Genomic DNA, 17353 nt, shown 5'->3' on the forward strand with positions numbered 1-17353 from the left:
GACAAATGACACGCTCCTCAGGACGAGTATAGGAAGCAGGCACAGGTGACATCGGACGGCTAACATGCGCCTCAGAACAAATGCCGTCCATACTATGCCAAACCAATAGCTCTCTCGCTTCACTTTCCTCCAATTTGTCCAACAACTCCTCGAAGGTCTCTAACTCTCCCCTCCGTTCACTCTCCTCCAATTTGTCCAATAACTCCTCGGTCTCTGACTGACACCTCAACTTCGCCGACCACTCCGTGTGCCCCCCCCCAATTGTTTTTTGAGGCTACCTCTCGGGCTTCCGTTGTGGCCGCGAACCCCGGTGTCGTCGTTGTCCTTCCTTCACCGCTTGCGTCTGCTTCCATGGAAGGCTTTCGTCTCCTACCATTATCTCCTCCCAATTCCAGGATGTCTTTACCTCCTGGATATCCTCCCAGGCCCAGGATACCTGCTCCTCCTGGCCACGCTGCTTGGTCCGTTTGTGGTGGGATCTTCTGTCACGTTCGTCATAAGGAGTAGACCAAGATGCAGCGTGGTATGTTTCCATCCTTTATTTCAGAATAGAAAACTTCAAAGAAATAAAACAACAAAACGAACAAACGAAATGTGAAGCTAGAATAATGCTCACAGGCAACTATACATAGACAAGATCCCACAAAGCACAATGGGAAAATGGCTACCTAAATATGATCCCCAATCAGAGACAACGATAAACAGCTGCCTCTGATTGGGAACCATACTGGGCCAACATTGACATATAATTCACCTAGATAACCCACCCTTAAATCACACCCCGACCTAACCAACATAGAGAATAAAAGCTCTCTATGGTCAGGGCGTGACATGAAGGGTAAGAATGATTTATTATCAATCGTCCTGTTTTTTAATCACAAAGGGAATTGACTAAATGTCTACAGATGTAGGACCATAATTTGAGCCAATTTGCTACAGCAGGAAAAAAATCCTGCAGCAACAGGAAATATGAATTGTTATGTGGATTTTAATTCATGGAATTTTTGTAAGGGTTGATACATTTTTACATGGAAATTACAAACTTCAGAAGTCTTTTTAAATCTCTAATACACTACACGTTTTACATTTCCTTCGTTGCTGGAATGTTTAACTGCATTGCTTGAATGTTTTCCTGCAACAGGGTGATCAAATTAAGAACGTACATCTGTAGCTGTTTTCTCCTGTCCATGATATGAATGTTCCACCCTCTGGCTCCGGCTGCAGACACAGCTAACAGCTGACATATGGTCCCACTGTGATGGATTGACTTTCAGAGAGGGTGTGGCTCCCTCCTGTTAGCCTGTTCCTCCACAAACCATAAGATTCATCCTCAATGAATGTAATGCATCACACATTGACCACACATTGACCACACATCACTGGCTAATATTTGAGGCTGATTTGTTAATAAGAGGACAATAACTATGAGCATTCCTTTATGGCACCCAGGCTATCTATTGCATTTATTGTTCATACAAAATGGAGGAACCAATCAATGCAGTCGATACTGGAGCTCCTCTCTCACTCTCCAATTGTGCAGTTGGATAGTGTCTAGACTGTTTGACAGTTCTTCTTTTTCACTAGGCCTTTGAAGAGTATTTCCATCCCCAAAGGGAATAATGGTGAGCTGTCCGCCCTGACTAGGGAGGTGGAACCATAGAAATAGAATAGAGTGACATTCTATTTGTCTAGAACACACTGGCCTGGCCCACCTAGCCCCTAACCAACCAACCAGGCCAATAACAACAGAGACTGGTTCAGATCAGGAAGTGAACTGATGTGACTGAGAAATGAGGATGACCCCACAAACGTTCCCAACTGTCTGTTTTAGGTGCAAACTATACATATTATCATCCCAGGGGAAGCAGGAAACTGGAGCTCCAGGATCCTATAAATATTTGTTATGCACACATCACATGCTTTATTTTTATTTGATATTTTCTGGCCTAGAGAACAAGACGTATAAGACAGCACATTATGCATCCACAAGCTATTATGCATACTGTCTTCATATACAGCAATTATGTCTCCTAGACTGGAACTGGCCTCCTTTGAATGGTAATCCGTATGAGTCACTGAAATACCTCAACTCGCCCTACTTGCGTGTGTGCTTGCGCGTAGGCGCACACACACACACACACACACACACACACACACACACACACACACACACACACACACACACACACACACACACACACACACACACACACACACACACACACACACACACACACACACACTGAAGAGTGACTTTTCATTAGCAAGAACTGAAATTGGATTTGCATAGTCATACATCTCTTCAACAGAGAACCAGCACAGAGAACCACAGAGGTATTCCAGCTTTCTGTATTTCAGATCACAGCGCAATATTAAGTTACTCATGAATTACTACGAATGAAACAGACTTCAATATTTGAGCCAAAAATAACTTTTCAAGTGGCACATTTTTAGAGGCCTGCATATAAGCGAATGGCCTGCGTTTTACTGTGTGATGCAGTTGGCCCGATCCTTTCTTTCTGTGACTCTTCAGAGGAGAATATTAGCTGCTGGCTCCAGGCGCTGCAGCTTCATTATGTGCTTGCTGTGTTGTCACACTTGGACCACCGTGGCTCCTTCCCTCTCACATGGGGCTTTTTGTTCCCTGTTCTTTATTAATTGATATTTTTGATTATGCATACTTTCTCACGCATGGTGCCTTGCCTGGCTGCCTGCCTGCTGCAGGGAAAGATGATGAGAGGCTGAGCGGCAGGTTGGTTTTGCATGTGAGATCAGATCCTCCACTGCAGACAGAGTCCCACTGTCAAGGAGCCTGTCGGTATCTCTGTGTCTTCCTACATGGCAGTCAAATGGCTATGAAAGCCATTACAGGTGTTATTACCCTATCCCGCACATTGGGAACCTGGCTCCGTTAAAACGATAAGTCGGAAGACCTTCCAGCTCCGCAAATATCCTCCCTCTGAGAGAGGAGAAGTTTGGGGGAGCAGGCAGAACCTGAGGGAGGGATTCCTGGTGGAGGCTGAAAATGTCAAACACAATGAAATCACTGAGCACCGCCTCCCATGGTAATGGGATTTAGTGTGGAAAGTGGATGGGGAGGATAGGGAGAGGGACTGAGCTGCAACCTTGGAGGATGGAGGATGTCCTCTCTCCAAAGACAGTGTTGCTGCTCAGCTATATTATTTTCCCAGGTCTCTCCAGTGATGTTCGCTTGGGTTCAAGTCCGGCCACACAAGGACATTCAGAGACTTGTCCCGAAGCCAGTCTTGCGTTGTCTTGACTGTGTGCTTAGGGTCGTTGTCCTGTTGGAAGGTGAACCTTCGCCCCAGTCTGAGGTCCTGAGCACTCTGGAGCAGGTTTTCATCAAGGATCTCTCTCTACTTTCCTTTGTTCATCTTTCCCTCGATCTTGACTAGTCTCCCAGTCCCTGCTGCTGAAAAACATCCCAACATCATGATGATGCTGCCACCACCATGCTTCACCATAAGGATGATGCCAGGTTTCCTCCAGATGTGATGCTTGGCATTCAGGCCAAAGAGTTCAGTCTTGGTTTCATCAGACCAGAGAATCTTGTTTCTCATGGTTTGAGAGTCTTTAAGTGCCTTTTGGCAAACTTCAAGTGGGCTGTTATGTGCCTTTTACTGAGGAGTGGCTTCCGTCTGGCCACTCTACCATAAAGGCCTGATTGGTGGGGTGCTGCAGAGATGGTTGTCCTTCTGAAAGGTTCTCCCATCTCCACAGAGGAACTCTAGAGCGCTGTCAGAGTGACCATCGGGTTCGTTGTCACCTCCCTGACCAAGGCTCTTCTCTCCCAATTGCTCAGTATGGCTGGGCGGCCAGCTCTAGGAAGAGTCTTGGTGGTTCCAAACTTCTTCCATTTAAGAATGATGGAGGCCACTGTGTTCTTGAGGACCTTCAATGCTGCAGGAATGTTTTGGTACCCTTCCCCATTTCTGTGCTTCGATACAATCTTGTCTCGGAGCTCTATGGACAATTCCTTCGACCTCATGGCTTGGTTTTTGCTCTGACATGCACTGTCAACTGTGGGACCTTATATAGACAGGTGTGTGCCTTTCCAAATCATGTCCAATCAATTGAATTTACCACAGGTGGACTCCAATCAAGTTGTAGAAACATCTCAAGGATGATCAATGGAAACAGGATGCACCTGAGCTCAATTTCGAGCCTCATAGCAAAGGGTCTGAATACTTATGTACAAAAGGCATTCTGTTTTGTATGTTTAATACATTTGCAAAAATGTCTAAAAACCTGTTTTCACTTTGTCATTATGGGGTATTGTGTGTAGTTTGAGGCTGTAACGTAACAAAATGTGGAAAAAGTCAAGGGGTTTGAATATTTTACTAAGGCACTGTGTCTGGGAGTAACTTTGGTGCGGTAACTAAGCCTGAACTAGTCATTAGAGTAAACACAACAGCTAGCGTTGGTTGTTCATGCCCGCCTGCCTGCTATCACTGGGAGAGAACAGTTTTGGTCCTAATTAAATCTATAATACAGCCCTGTGGCATATACAGCTACAGCAGAAAATGGCAGAGAGCACTTTTCGTTTGAGAAGGCAGTTGTGTTATGAAAGGGGAATTTTTCTGCGCGCCTTAAATCCTGACCTTATTTTACACACTGATGGTAATGCAAAGGAACAAGCATTGTCATCGCAGCACAAGTCGCACACACGCACGCACACACGCACGCACGCACGCACGCACGCACGCACGCAACGCACGCACGCAACGCACGCAACGCACGCACACACACACACACACACACACACACACACACACACACACACACACACACACACACACACACACACACACACACACACACACACACACACACACACACACACACACACACACACACACACACACACACCGGAACACCCAAGCACTCCGACACACACACATGCAAACACATACCCGGACCCTGTTAGAGAAACACACTCATATACATTACCCAAGGAACATTATTTAGGAAAGCCAATTATTCTGGTTTGTTTGTTTGTTTTTCAACTGAAAGATGACAGTTGAGTCTGTGCGGTTTCTGCTGCTCAACAAATGCCACTGATGGGGATGGTGAAGGTGCTCTATATTTTCTCATTTGTGCAAATAGATGGAGACCCACAACTTTGACCAAGTGGATCTACGCTCTACTACTGAGAACTAATAGATGCTTTCAGGTTCCATTGTGTCTTCTTGAAACAGTAGATGAATAGAGTATGTGATGTGATGTCATTTGATGCCTCTTCTAACTGTGGTGTTGTTTCCCTCTCCTGCAGGTAGTGACCCTGGGGAAGAACAGCAGAGGCTACCACTACATCCTGGCTAACCTGGTGAGTAGAGTAGCACAACACAACAGCCCTCCTCTCACTCTCAAACATTTAGGAGAAAATGGGATTTGGAACTTGAACAAACTGTACTTTTACGAACAAATTGGAACACACATTATCTGCACCAACAAGAAAGTTTGAACTTTTTATGCTTAGCTTTCACCGTTATCCAGAAAACAATATCTAACACATTCCTTTTTTAACTGTAAAGGTGAAGCTCTCAGTACAGATGAACCCAGTTGTTGGGGACAGATTGTCTGATGCCTGCATGTTGTTGGGGACAGATTGTTTGATGCCTGCATGTTGTTGGGGACAGATTGTTTGATGCCTGCATGTTGTTGGGGACAGATTGTTTGATGCCTCCATGTTGTTGTGGACAGATTGTTTGATGCCTGCATGTTGTTGGGGACAGATTGTTTGATGCCTCCATTTTGTTGGGGACAGATTGTTTGATGCCTGCATGTTGTTGGGGACAGATTGTTTGATGCCTGCATGTTGTTGGGGACAGATTGTTTGATGCCTGCATGTTGTTGGGGACAGATTGTTTGATGCCTGCATGTTGTTGGGGACCTCTGGTTTCACTGCAGGGCTTCGCTAACATGACCCTGGACAAGGTGTTTGCTGGAGGAGCCAATATAACAGGCTTCCAGATCATCAACCCAGAGAACCCAATAGTCATACAATTCCTCCAGCGCTGGGAACGCCTAGACGAGAGGGAGTTTCCTGAGGCTAAGGGCACTCCACTGAAGGTACAGTACCACACAGCTGTCAATGTTGTGTGTAAGTTATATTTACAGCATGACACATCCTTCTCTCTGCCCATATCTACTTCTGTCCCTTTCTCTCTACCTAGCTGTTCATATATCTGTGTTTTTAGCAGTATCAAAGACATAACATTTTCACTCACTTGTCAAAAAGAAGGCTGTACTATTCTACTTAAAAGCTTTTGTCAAATTTAACCAGATAAACTGTCAGTGAGGCAATAGTAAAATCAAAGAGAAAAAATAGGTTTTCTGTTTGAAAGTACAACAGTATGAACTAGCTTTGGCATATCAGGCAGCAACAGACTGCCAATCGCCAATTACTGCTGAATGAAACAAACCTTGAGGCAGAGTAGCAGTGGGCTGTTCAGCTACTGCTGTACCTACTTCATCATTGATAGACTCATTTTTACCATTTATTCCCTTTTAACATAGTGCTTTATTTGTAAGTGGGCTCATTACACAAACCAGCAAGTAGCCTTTGGACTGCTCTTATAATGTCATGATCGGCTGTGGTGGTTGTGTTTCAGTACACGTCAGCGCTGACCCATGACGCCGTGTTGGTACTGGCAGAGGCCTTCCGGTACCTGCGGAGGCAGAGGGTGGACGTGTCCCGGAGGGGGAGCGCTGGGGACTGCCTGGCCAACCCAGCCGTACCTTGGAGCCAAGGCATTGACATAGAGAGAGCACTCAAAATGGTAGGAGGGATCTTCACAGATACCCAGGTGTACCCCTGTTACCATGTCTTTAAAATATAGTAGGATATTTTGACTATATCTTGACTATCTTTACTTATTTAGTTGAATTCTTCTAGCAAACCTTCACAAAGTGGTTGTTGTGTGGAGGTTATTGAGGTTCCTTGTGTCATGGTGTGCGTGGCAGGTCCAGGTACAAGGTATGACAGGGAATATCCAGTTTGACTCGTTTGGTCGGAGAGCCAACTACAGCGTCGATGTGTATGAGATGAAAGTAGGGGGGCCCAAGAAGGTAAGTAGAAAACAGCACAGTGGCTCAACATGCGGATTACAATGAATAATAAAATGTTCTCCAATACCCATACTTGCTTTCTAAATAGTAGGAATTTGGGGTAGGTGTTGGGGTAAGTTTTAAAGTATGTGAATATTGAGTGTGCTTTAAATGCCAGGATGTCACACTCATTTCGGCTTTTCGTCTAGTAGAATTTGCTGCACACTTAAGGAAGAGAAGAGTTGTTGTTTTTTACCCACGTGTGTTTAACAACAGCTGATAATCAGATATGGTGATGTGCTGTACCAAAATGAATGAATGGTGGGAATGAACACAACTGCACATTAGATGATGCATTCTCAGTATGGATAAACCTAGAATGTTGATATTTGTTGTTTCAATTTTACTAAACAGTATGTTCTGAATAGTATGTAATAGGATTAGTACACAGTATGCAGTTTTAGTAATACCAGTACCCTTTCTTTCTTTCTTTATAACTGAGAGTACACGTTAAGCTAGCTCAGTTATATGGACTGAAAATATGAATATTCAAGTAATTACACATTCAATATTTAAGTAGTTAAACATTAGCATGACTCCATAACATAAGTGTGCATGTAACCGGATTCCCTCCATGTAGATAGGGTTCTTCACACAGCTCTGAACAGGGACCAGGGCAGAGCTGACTGTTTTACTGGATTACCTAACAGCTTTCACCTGTACTGGATCCTACACTATTGATTTAGCTCCAGACACTGGGGGCTGACCTCGCCCTGCATGCTCCCTTTATGCTCCATCATACCTGGGGCAGAGGGGGCCAGAGAGGGGATACGCCAAGGCTGTCAGGAGTAGTGATATTATATTAGCCACTACCCCCCACACATACTGGCCTACAATTCTGACGCTGTCGCCATGGTAGCTCTTTGGCTCTGAACTCTGACGGGGTGTCCACAAAATCTGGCACTAAAAGCAGGTGCCCCCACACTGTCCACATAGCTCAGCTCATCTGGCCCACTGCAACACACCCTGTGAGGCAATCTGCAGTGAAAGATGAGTGAGCACTGTGGAATAGAACAGTAGGAGAGGAACAGAACAGAGAAAAGAACAGAATACAACAGAACGGAAAAGAAACAAAGTAAAAAGAACAGGAGAACAGATAGCTGGAAGAAATGGAATAGACATTTTGTAAATCTCAGCAGTTATTGAATAGATTCACAGATGTCAGATGTACATTTTTAGTAGCAGCTCTACTTACGCTTAATGTTTAGACATGAGCAGAAGCCCTCACTTTGTAAATTGCAACTGAAATGACTTACGGCTGAATAAGACACATTTATTCCATATTTTGTTCCGTTACTAATATTGCCAAGCAGCGTGCGACGAGCATCCCACTGGGCACAGACGTCAGTTCAACGTTAAGTTGTCAACTAATGTGAATTCAACGTGAAATCAACAAAACATTTCACCATCTCATTGGATTTAGGTTTAAAGTTAGGTGAAAAATGACGCCCTGACGTTGATAACTTTTTGTCAATCCAATGAGTTTTCCACATTGATTCAACTTCATCACATACATTTTTTGGGATTGAAATGCCATGGAAACAACATTGATTCAAGCAGTTTTGCCCAGTGGGATTTGATGGGTACTAATGTATGGTTGTGTAATGGACCAGTGCCGTTGCAGCTGCAGTAAAGGTGCTGAGAGGGAGATTAGCTGAGAGTTGAATGCTCTTTTCCCCCACTGGATCTGTAGCAGAGGTTAGAGCTTCATCTCCAAGCACAGCACCAGCACAGGGCTTTTTATCTCACACATCATCAGATACCCCCGCCAGGCCAAGACTCTCATCAGACATGCTCACCTTGCTCACCTGCCAACTGCTTTACTTACAAATGTCTTTTAAATGGCTGTTTCTTGTAATAACTATGATGTTTCTGTCACTTTCAGACCGGGTACTGGAATGAATACGAAAAATATGTATTTATTGTGGATGCGCAGGTCACCAACGAGTCCTCTTCTGTGGAAAACCGAACGATTGTGGTCACTACTATTATGGTACACTTTCCAAGCAGATTTTAAATGTTCCACCTCTAAAAAATTCTGCCACTCAAGGTCAAGGTGTCCATTGTTACATTCTGTCCTGGGAGGGTAGAACTATTTTCTTTTGAGTTGCTTTCCATCCACTCACTACATGTTGAAACAGTCGATTCACAAAGAGTGTTTCAACTGTATCCGTGTGGGTGATAAAGCATTTTGATTTTCCATATTACGGTGGCCTGTTGTAGCAGTGACATCACAATAACGGCTTTGGTAATGAAACTAGTGAGAGCCTATATACTTCATCTAATACACATTCAGTGCATACGTACGTAAGTAAAAACCTGTTTCTTACTCATTAAGTAAATGGTCAATGATGACGGGGATAGATACAACAAAACTACCTGTAATGATAAATTGTTTCTCTCTGGAGATGCAAAATAACTGCCATTTGAGGAGGACATAAAAAGCTTTGGTTTGTTTATCCCCCTGTTAAAATCTATTTTGGATCAACCATTACGAGTTCTGTACTGAAGTATAACTTCTGTGGCTTCCTCCAAAATCCAGAGATATTAGGGGTCAAAGGTCAGGGATAGTTAGAGATATTATAGATAAGGTATTTTTTGTTCAACCAGAGAGATTAATAAAACTAATGATGGATGTATATACGGTTAGTAAGAAGACATTGGTCCTTTTTAAATGTAAAATAAGGTAAGCCTTATCTTACATTTAAAACGATGGCCTTCTTTCTGACTCTGCCTATTATGTCCTCATCTTAGGCAAATTCAGAATACGAAAGTCAGGCACTATCATCTAGATGTAAGCATGTCATGATCATACTCATAATTAGTAAGGTTACTTCTGATAGACACAGGGAAATGGTAGGACCATTGTAATGTTTTGAGAGCAATATCGTTACACCACTCATATAGTGATCATGCGTTAGTCTGTTGATATTGTAAATTGACAGTGGTCATCTCATTTTGCATCAGAATTAGCTGTATTTGACTTTTGGAAGCCCAGTCCTAATAACACAGAGATTTTTAAAGAAACCTTCAGCACAGAAAGAAAGAAATTGACCATTGTTTTACCCACTGGCGTCCCTTACGTTCCCGGCACATTTGATTTTGGAGCCAAGCCTAAAAGAAAACCAACCACACTTCAGTGTTTGACGAGCCAAGCACGTGTTTTAACTCCTCCCAGTGTATTCTGTATGGAAAATAAGCTCAGGAGTTGGTTTGATTAGTTGGAGGATGCAGCCTACCAGCACATTCATCGATGACATGTGGTTGATGATGTTGCAATAAGAACTACCAGTACTTTAATCCCTCGCCAATCATTGCCATTTACTTGATGAACTGGAAAGTCTCCCAATCCCCGTTCAACCTGCCCCTGTCCTAGTAAGCCGATGCAAAGCGTATGCACCCTCCACCCGGCCCCTACCTCCTTAGAGTATAGCTGGGTTTAGCATGAGCAATCCTGCTGAGAGAACCAGCCCCACTCCTTCCCCCTTAAAGCCTGTCAGTCACAAGCCTTACTGTCCCCACTGGCCCTGCCGGGCCCCGCCTCTATCTGGCTGCATTTGGCTGTGGATCGAGTCAACACCCCAACATGCAGTGTGACCATCTCCATATGGCGCTTCTTGTCCATGCTGTTCTGTTTGTATTTCATGTCTGTGTGCGCTGTGTCTGTCTATGTCTATGTCTGTGTGTGTGTGTGTGTGTGTGTGTGTGTGTGTGTGTGTGTGTGTGTGTGTGTGTGTGTGTGTGTGTGTGTGTGTGTGTGTGTGTGTGTGTGTGTGTGTGTGTGTGTGTGTGTGTGTGTGTGTCATCCATGCATGTATGCATGTAGGTTAAAGAGGACTGGCCTCTGTGAATGGAATGTGTGCATGCTATAAACTCAACATTATGTTTAATTAACAGGAGTCTCCTTATGTGATGTACAAGCGAAACTACTTGTCGCTGGAGGGGAATGACAGATATGAAGGCTACTGTGTCGATTTAGCTGCTGAAATTGCAAAACATGTGGGGATAAGATACAAACTGTCAGTAGTTGCGGACGGGAAGTATGGTGCAAGGGATCCAGAGACCAAGACGTGGAACGGGATGGTGGGTGAACTGGTATATGGGGTAAGTGACAGTCTCGACGTACTGAAGCACTGTCACCAACACAGGGACGGGGGCTTGGCCAGCTCTGGCTTGAGGTATGTGGGCCAGATCTGGTTTACACACCTAAACCAGATCTTCTGCATGCTAAGGACAGACCTTGCCCAGCAGGGTGAATGTGGCCCACATTTATTCAAAAGTGGCCCAGCAACTACGGGTACTTGTTAGGGTCACATATCACAAGCCAGAGCTGGCTCATAAGCAAAGTGTGCCTGCCCTCGCCCTGGTCGCATCTCCCACATTCGGACCAGATCTGGCCCATTACTGTTACGGTGGCAGCACTGATCCATATGTGCCACCCAGCAACCAGATCTGGCCCGCAATCCTCTACTGACTGGGTGTGTGATTTTCTCCATATGTATCTCCATAAATCAGATCTTAATTGAAAGATTGATTACTGTATGTTATGAACCACTCACTACATGTAAGTATGAGCCCATTTTCTTCTTTCATAAAACCCCAACTGGTTAATGTTTCATTAAGGGACAGATGCCATTTAGGAACAGATTACATTAAGGGACAGATGACATTAAGGGACAGATGTCATTAAGGGACAGATAACATTAAGGGACAGATAACATTAAGGGACAGATGACATTAAGAGACAGATGACATGATGGACAGATGGCATTAAGGGACAGATGACATTAAGGGACAGATGGAATTAAGGGACCGATGACATGAAGGGACAGATGACATGAAGGACAGATGACATGAAGGACAGATGACATTAAGGGACAGATGACATTAAGGGACAGATGGAAATTAAGGAAAGATGACATTAAGGGACAGATGACATTAAGGGATAGATGGAATTAAGGACAGATGACATTAAGGGACCGATGACATGAAGGAACATATGACATGAATGGACATATGACATGAAAGGACAGATGACATTAAGGGACAGATGCCATGAAGGACAGATTACTTTAAGGGACAGATGACATTAAGGACAGATGACATTAAGGACAGATGACATTAAGGCACCGATGACATGAAGGGACAGATGACATGAAGGGACAGATGACATGAAGGGACAGATGACATGAAGGGACAGATGACATGAAGGGACAGATGCCATTAAGGGACAGATGACATTAAGGGACAGATGCCATTAAGGGACAGATGACAGCCAGACTGTGAAGTGAAAATTAAAAACATCTGCTTGTCAGTTTTAAGGCATCTTCATTTAGCATGAAAAAGCATTTTCCTGTCATAATGAACATTTACCAACCATTCTGCCAAATGACAGCCCTGCCTCTTCAGAGAGCGAGATGATCCCCTGTTATAATTGACAGGCTTTGTACAAGCCCTGAGACACCTCTCTGCATCAACAATACATCCTCTAGACCATTAATTATCCCTGAGACACCTCTCTGCATCAACAATACATCATCTAGACCATTAATTATCCCTGAGACACCTCTCTGCATCAACAATACATCATCTAGACCATTAATTATCCCTGAGACACCTCTCTGCATCAACAATACATCATCTAGACCATTAATTAGCCCCGAGACACCTCTCTGCATCAACAATACATCATCTAGACCATTAATTATCCCTGAGACACCTCTCTGCATCAACAATACATCATCTAGACCATTAATTAGCCCCGAGACACCTCTCTGCATCAACAATACATCATCTAGACCATTAATTAGCCCCGAGACACCTCTCTGCATCAACAATACATCCTCTAGACCATTAATTATCCCTGAGACACCACTCTGCATCAACAATACATCATCTAGACCATTAATTATCCCTGAGACACCTCTCTGCATCAACAATACATCATCTAGACCATTAATTATCCCTGAGACACCTCTCTGCATCAACAATACATCATCTAGACCATTAATTAGCCCTGAGACACCTCTCTGCATCAACAATACATCATCTAGACCATTAATTAGCCCCGAGACACCTCTCTGCATCAACAATACATCATCTAGACCATTAATTAGCCCTGAGACACCTCTCTGCATCAACAATACATCATCTAGACCATTAATTAGCCCTGAGACACCTCTCTGCATCAACAATACATCATCTAGACCATTAATTAGCCCCGAGACACCTCTCTGCATCAACAATACATCATCTAGACCATTAATTAGCCCTGAGACACCTCTCTGCATCAACAATACATCATCTAGACCATTAATTAGCCCTGAGACACCTCTCTGCATCAACAATACATCATCTAGACCATTATCCCTGAGACACCTCTCTGCATCAACAATACATCATCTAGACCATTAATTATCCCTGAGACACCTCTCTGCATCAACAATACATCCTCTAGACAATTAATTAGCCCTGAGACACCTCTCTGCATCAACAATACATCCTCTAGACCATTAATTAGCCCCGAGACACCTCTCTGCATCAACAATACATCCTCTAGACCATTAATTAGCCCTGAGACACCTCTCTGCATCATCAATACATCCTCCAGACCAATAATTACCCCTGAGACACCTCTCTGCATCAACAATACATCCTCCAGACCATTAATTATCCCTGAGACACCTCTCTGCATCAACAATACATCATCTAGACCATTAATTATCCCTGAGACACCTCTCTGCATCAACAATACATCCTCTAGACCATTAATTAGCCCCGAGACACCTCTCTGCATCAACAATACATCATCTAGACCATGAATTATCCCTGAGACACCTCTCTGCATCAACAATACATCATCTAGACCATTAATTATCCCTGAGACACCTCTCTGCATCAACAATACATCCTCTAGACCATTAATTAGCCCCGAGACACCTCTCTGCATCAACAATACATCATCTAGACCATTAATTATCCCTGAGACACCTCTCTGCATCAACAATACATCCTCTAGACCATTAATTAGCCCCGAGACACCTCTCTGCATCAACAATACATCATCTAGACCATGAATTATCCCTGAGACACCTCTCTGCATCAACAATACATCCTCTAGACCATTAATTAGCCCCGAGACACCTCTCTGCATCAACAATACATCATCTAGACCATTAATTAGCCCTGAGACACCTCTCTGCATCAACAATACATCCTCTAGACCATTAATTAGCCCTGAGACACCTCTCTGCATCAACAATACATCCTCTAGACAATTAATTAGCCCTGAGACACCTCTCTGCATCAACAATACATCATCTAGACCATTAATTAGCCCTGAGACACCTCTCTGCATCAACAATACATCATCTAGACCATTAATTATCCCTGAGACACCTCTCTGCATCAACAATACATCATCTAGACCATTAATTATCCCTGAGACACCTCTCTGCATCAACAATACATCATCTAGACCATTAATTAGCCCCGAGACACCTCTCTGCATCAACAATACATCATCTAGACCATTAATTAGCCCTGAGACACCTCTCTGCATCAACAATACATCCTCTAGACCATTAATTAGCCCTGAGACACCTCTCTGCATCATCAATACATCCTCCAGACCAATAATTACCCCTGAGACACCTCTCTGCATCAACAATACATTCTCCAGACCATTAATTAGCCCTGAGACACGTCTCTGCATCAACAATACATCATCTAGACCATTAATTAGCCCCGAGACAGCTCTCTGCATCAACAATACATCCTCCAGACCAATAATTACCCCTGACACACCTCTCTGCATCAACAATACATTCTCCAGACCATTAATTAGCCCCGAGACACCTCTCTGCATCAACAATAAAGCCTCCAGACCATTAATTAGTCATTCACATGCAAATAAGCCAGTGATATACAGTGGGGCAAAAAAGTATTTAGTCAGCCACCAATTGTGCAAGTTCTCCCACTTAAAAAGATGAGAGAGGCCTGTAATTTTCATCATAGGTACACTTCAACTATGACAGACAAAATGAGAAAATAAAATCCAGAAAATCACATAGTAGTATTTTTAATGAATTTATTTGCAAATTATGGTGGAAAATAAGTATTTGGTCAATAACAAAAGTTTATCTCAATACTTTGTTATATACCCTTTGTTGGCAATGACAGAGGTCAAACGTTTTCTGTAAGTCTTCACAAGGTTTTCACACACTGTTGCTGGTATTTTGGCCCATTCCTCCATGCAGATCTCCTCTAGAGCAGTGATGTTTTGGGGCTGTTGCTGGGCAACACGGACTTTCAACTCCCTCCAAAGATTTTCTATGGGGTTGAGATCTGGAGACTGGCTAGGCCACTCCAGGACCTTGAAATGCTTCTTACGAAGCCACTCCTTCGTTGCCCGGGCGGTGTGTTTGGGATCATTGTCATGCTGAAAGACCCAGCCACGTTTCATCTTCAATGCCCTTGCTGATGGAAGGAGGTTTTCACTCAAAATCTCACGATACATGGCCCCATTCATTCTTTCCTTTACACGGATCAGTCGTCCTGGTCCCTTTGCAGAAAAACAGCCCCAAAGCATGATGTTTCCACCCCCATGCTTCACAGTAGGTATGGTGTTCTTTGGATGCAACTCAGCATTCTTTGTCCTCCAAACACAACGAGTTGAGTTTTTACCAAAAAGTTATATTTTGGTTTCATCTGACCATATGACATTCTCCCAATCTTCTTCTGGATCATCCAAATGCTCTCTAGCAAACTTCAGACGGGCCTGGACATGTACTGGCTTAAGCAGGGGGACACGTCTGGCACTGCAGGATTTGAGTCCCTGGCGGCGTAGTGTGTTACTGATGGTAGGCTTTGTTACTTTGGTCCCAGCTCTCTGCAGGTCATTCACTAGGTCCCCCCGTGTGGTTCTGGGATTTTTGCTCACCGTTCTTGTGATCATTTTGACCCCACGGGGTGAGATCTTGCGTGGAGCCCCAGATCGAGGGAGATTATCAGTGGTCTTGTATGTCTTCCATTTCCTAATAATTGCTCCCACAGTTGATTTCTTCAAACCAAGCAGCTTACCTATTGCAGATTCAGTCTTCCCAGCCTGGTGCAGGTCTACAATTTTGTTTCTGGTGTCCTTTGACAGCTCTTTGGTCTTGGCCATAGTGGAGTTTGGAGTGTGACTGTTTGATGTTGTGGACAGGTGTCTTTTATACTGATAACAAGTTCAAACAGGTGCCATTAATACAGGTAACGAGTGGAGGACAGAGGAGCCTCTTAAAGAAGAAGTTACAGGTCTGTGAGAGCCAGAAATCTTGCTTGTTTGTAGGTGACCAAATACTTATTTTCCACCATAATTTGCAAATAAATTCATTAAAAATCCTACAATGTGATTTTCTGGATTTTTTTTTCTCATTTTGTCTGTCATAGTTGAAGTGTACCTATGATGAAAATTACAGGCCTCTCTCATCTTTTTAAGTGGGAGAACTTGCACAATTGGTGGCTGACTAAATACTTTTTTGCCCCACTGTATTGAGACAAGGAGTGGCTGGGAGCTGTGTTTTTCACAGGGATTCTGCCTAACCCTCAATAAGATAATCCCAGCCCTTGTATGGCATTTATATATTTATAAGACAAGGCCGGTCCGGCTGTGACTCTGGGAACTGAGACGCTATCACTGGGAACATTTATTACCTAGCTGAGATATTCACTAATAAGGATAGGAGGCTTTGAAGACAATCTGATAAAGGAGTTGATTTTTCCAGGCTGATTGAAATATCATGGGCTGTTTGCATAAGCTCTTCAATCTCCTGTTTCCATACCTTCTACTTCGTTGATGGATCTGACTGAGTAATGGGCTCTTTTGGATTAAGGCAGAGACATTAGCCAATACTAACATTAACTGAGATTGGCCCATTTTAAACTGGCGGGTCTCACTTTCTTCTTAAACATATCTGATATTGCATGCATTCTAATCCACCATTTCATTTTACCATTCATCTCTACTCATTGGTTTCATCAATACATTATAAATACGTTATAGCCATAATGATATATTTTTTTAAATACCTGATGACTAGATTTTGATCAAGGAATTATTATTGGCATTCTATTTAAAAAATGTCAAAGTCAGGCTTTGATAACACAGGCAGTTTGATGTGATGTGCCTGTGTTCTGTTTTGAACCACTAACTCCTCCTCCTCCTGTTCCCATGTTTCCA

General features: G+C 43.4%; 1 protein-coding gene across 1 annotated transcript in view; it reads left to right on the plus strand.

Annotated features, from left to right (window-relative positions):
* Positions 1-17353, plus strand: part of LOC120056544 (glutamate receptor 3) — a 97402-nt gene that overhangs the window by 58069 nt on the left and 21980 nt on the right. Inside the window, exons 5-10 of the mRNA XM_039004727.1 lie at positions 5294-5347; positions 5932-6093; positions 6636-6803; positions 6988-7092; positions 9017-9124; positions 11029-11235. Of these exons, the coding sequence (XP_038860655.1) occupies positions 5294-5347; positions 5932-6093; positions 6636-6803; positions 6988-7092; positions 9017-9124; positions 11029-11235 (804 nt within the window). The remainder of the gene's footprint in view (positions 1-5293; positions 5348-5931; positions 6094-6635; positions 6804-6987; positions 7093-9016; positions 9125-11028; positions 11236-17353) is intronic.

Source organism: Salvelinus namaycush, chromosome 12 (genome assembly GCF_016432855.1).
Source record: "Salvelinus namaycush isolate Seneca chromosome 12, SaNama_1.0, whole genome shotgun sequence".
In the NCBI taxonomy this organism is placed as follows: domain Eukaryota; kingdom Metazoa; phylum Chordata; class Actinopteri; order Salmoniformes; family Salmonidae; genus Salvelinus; species Salvelinus namaycush.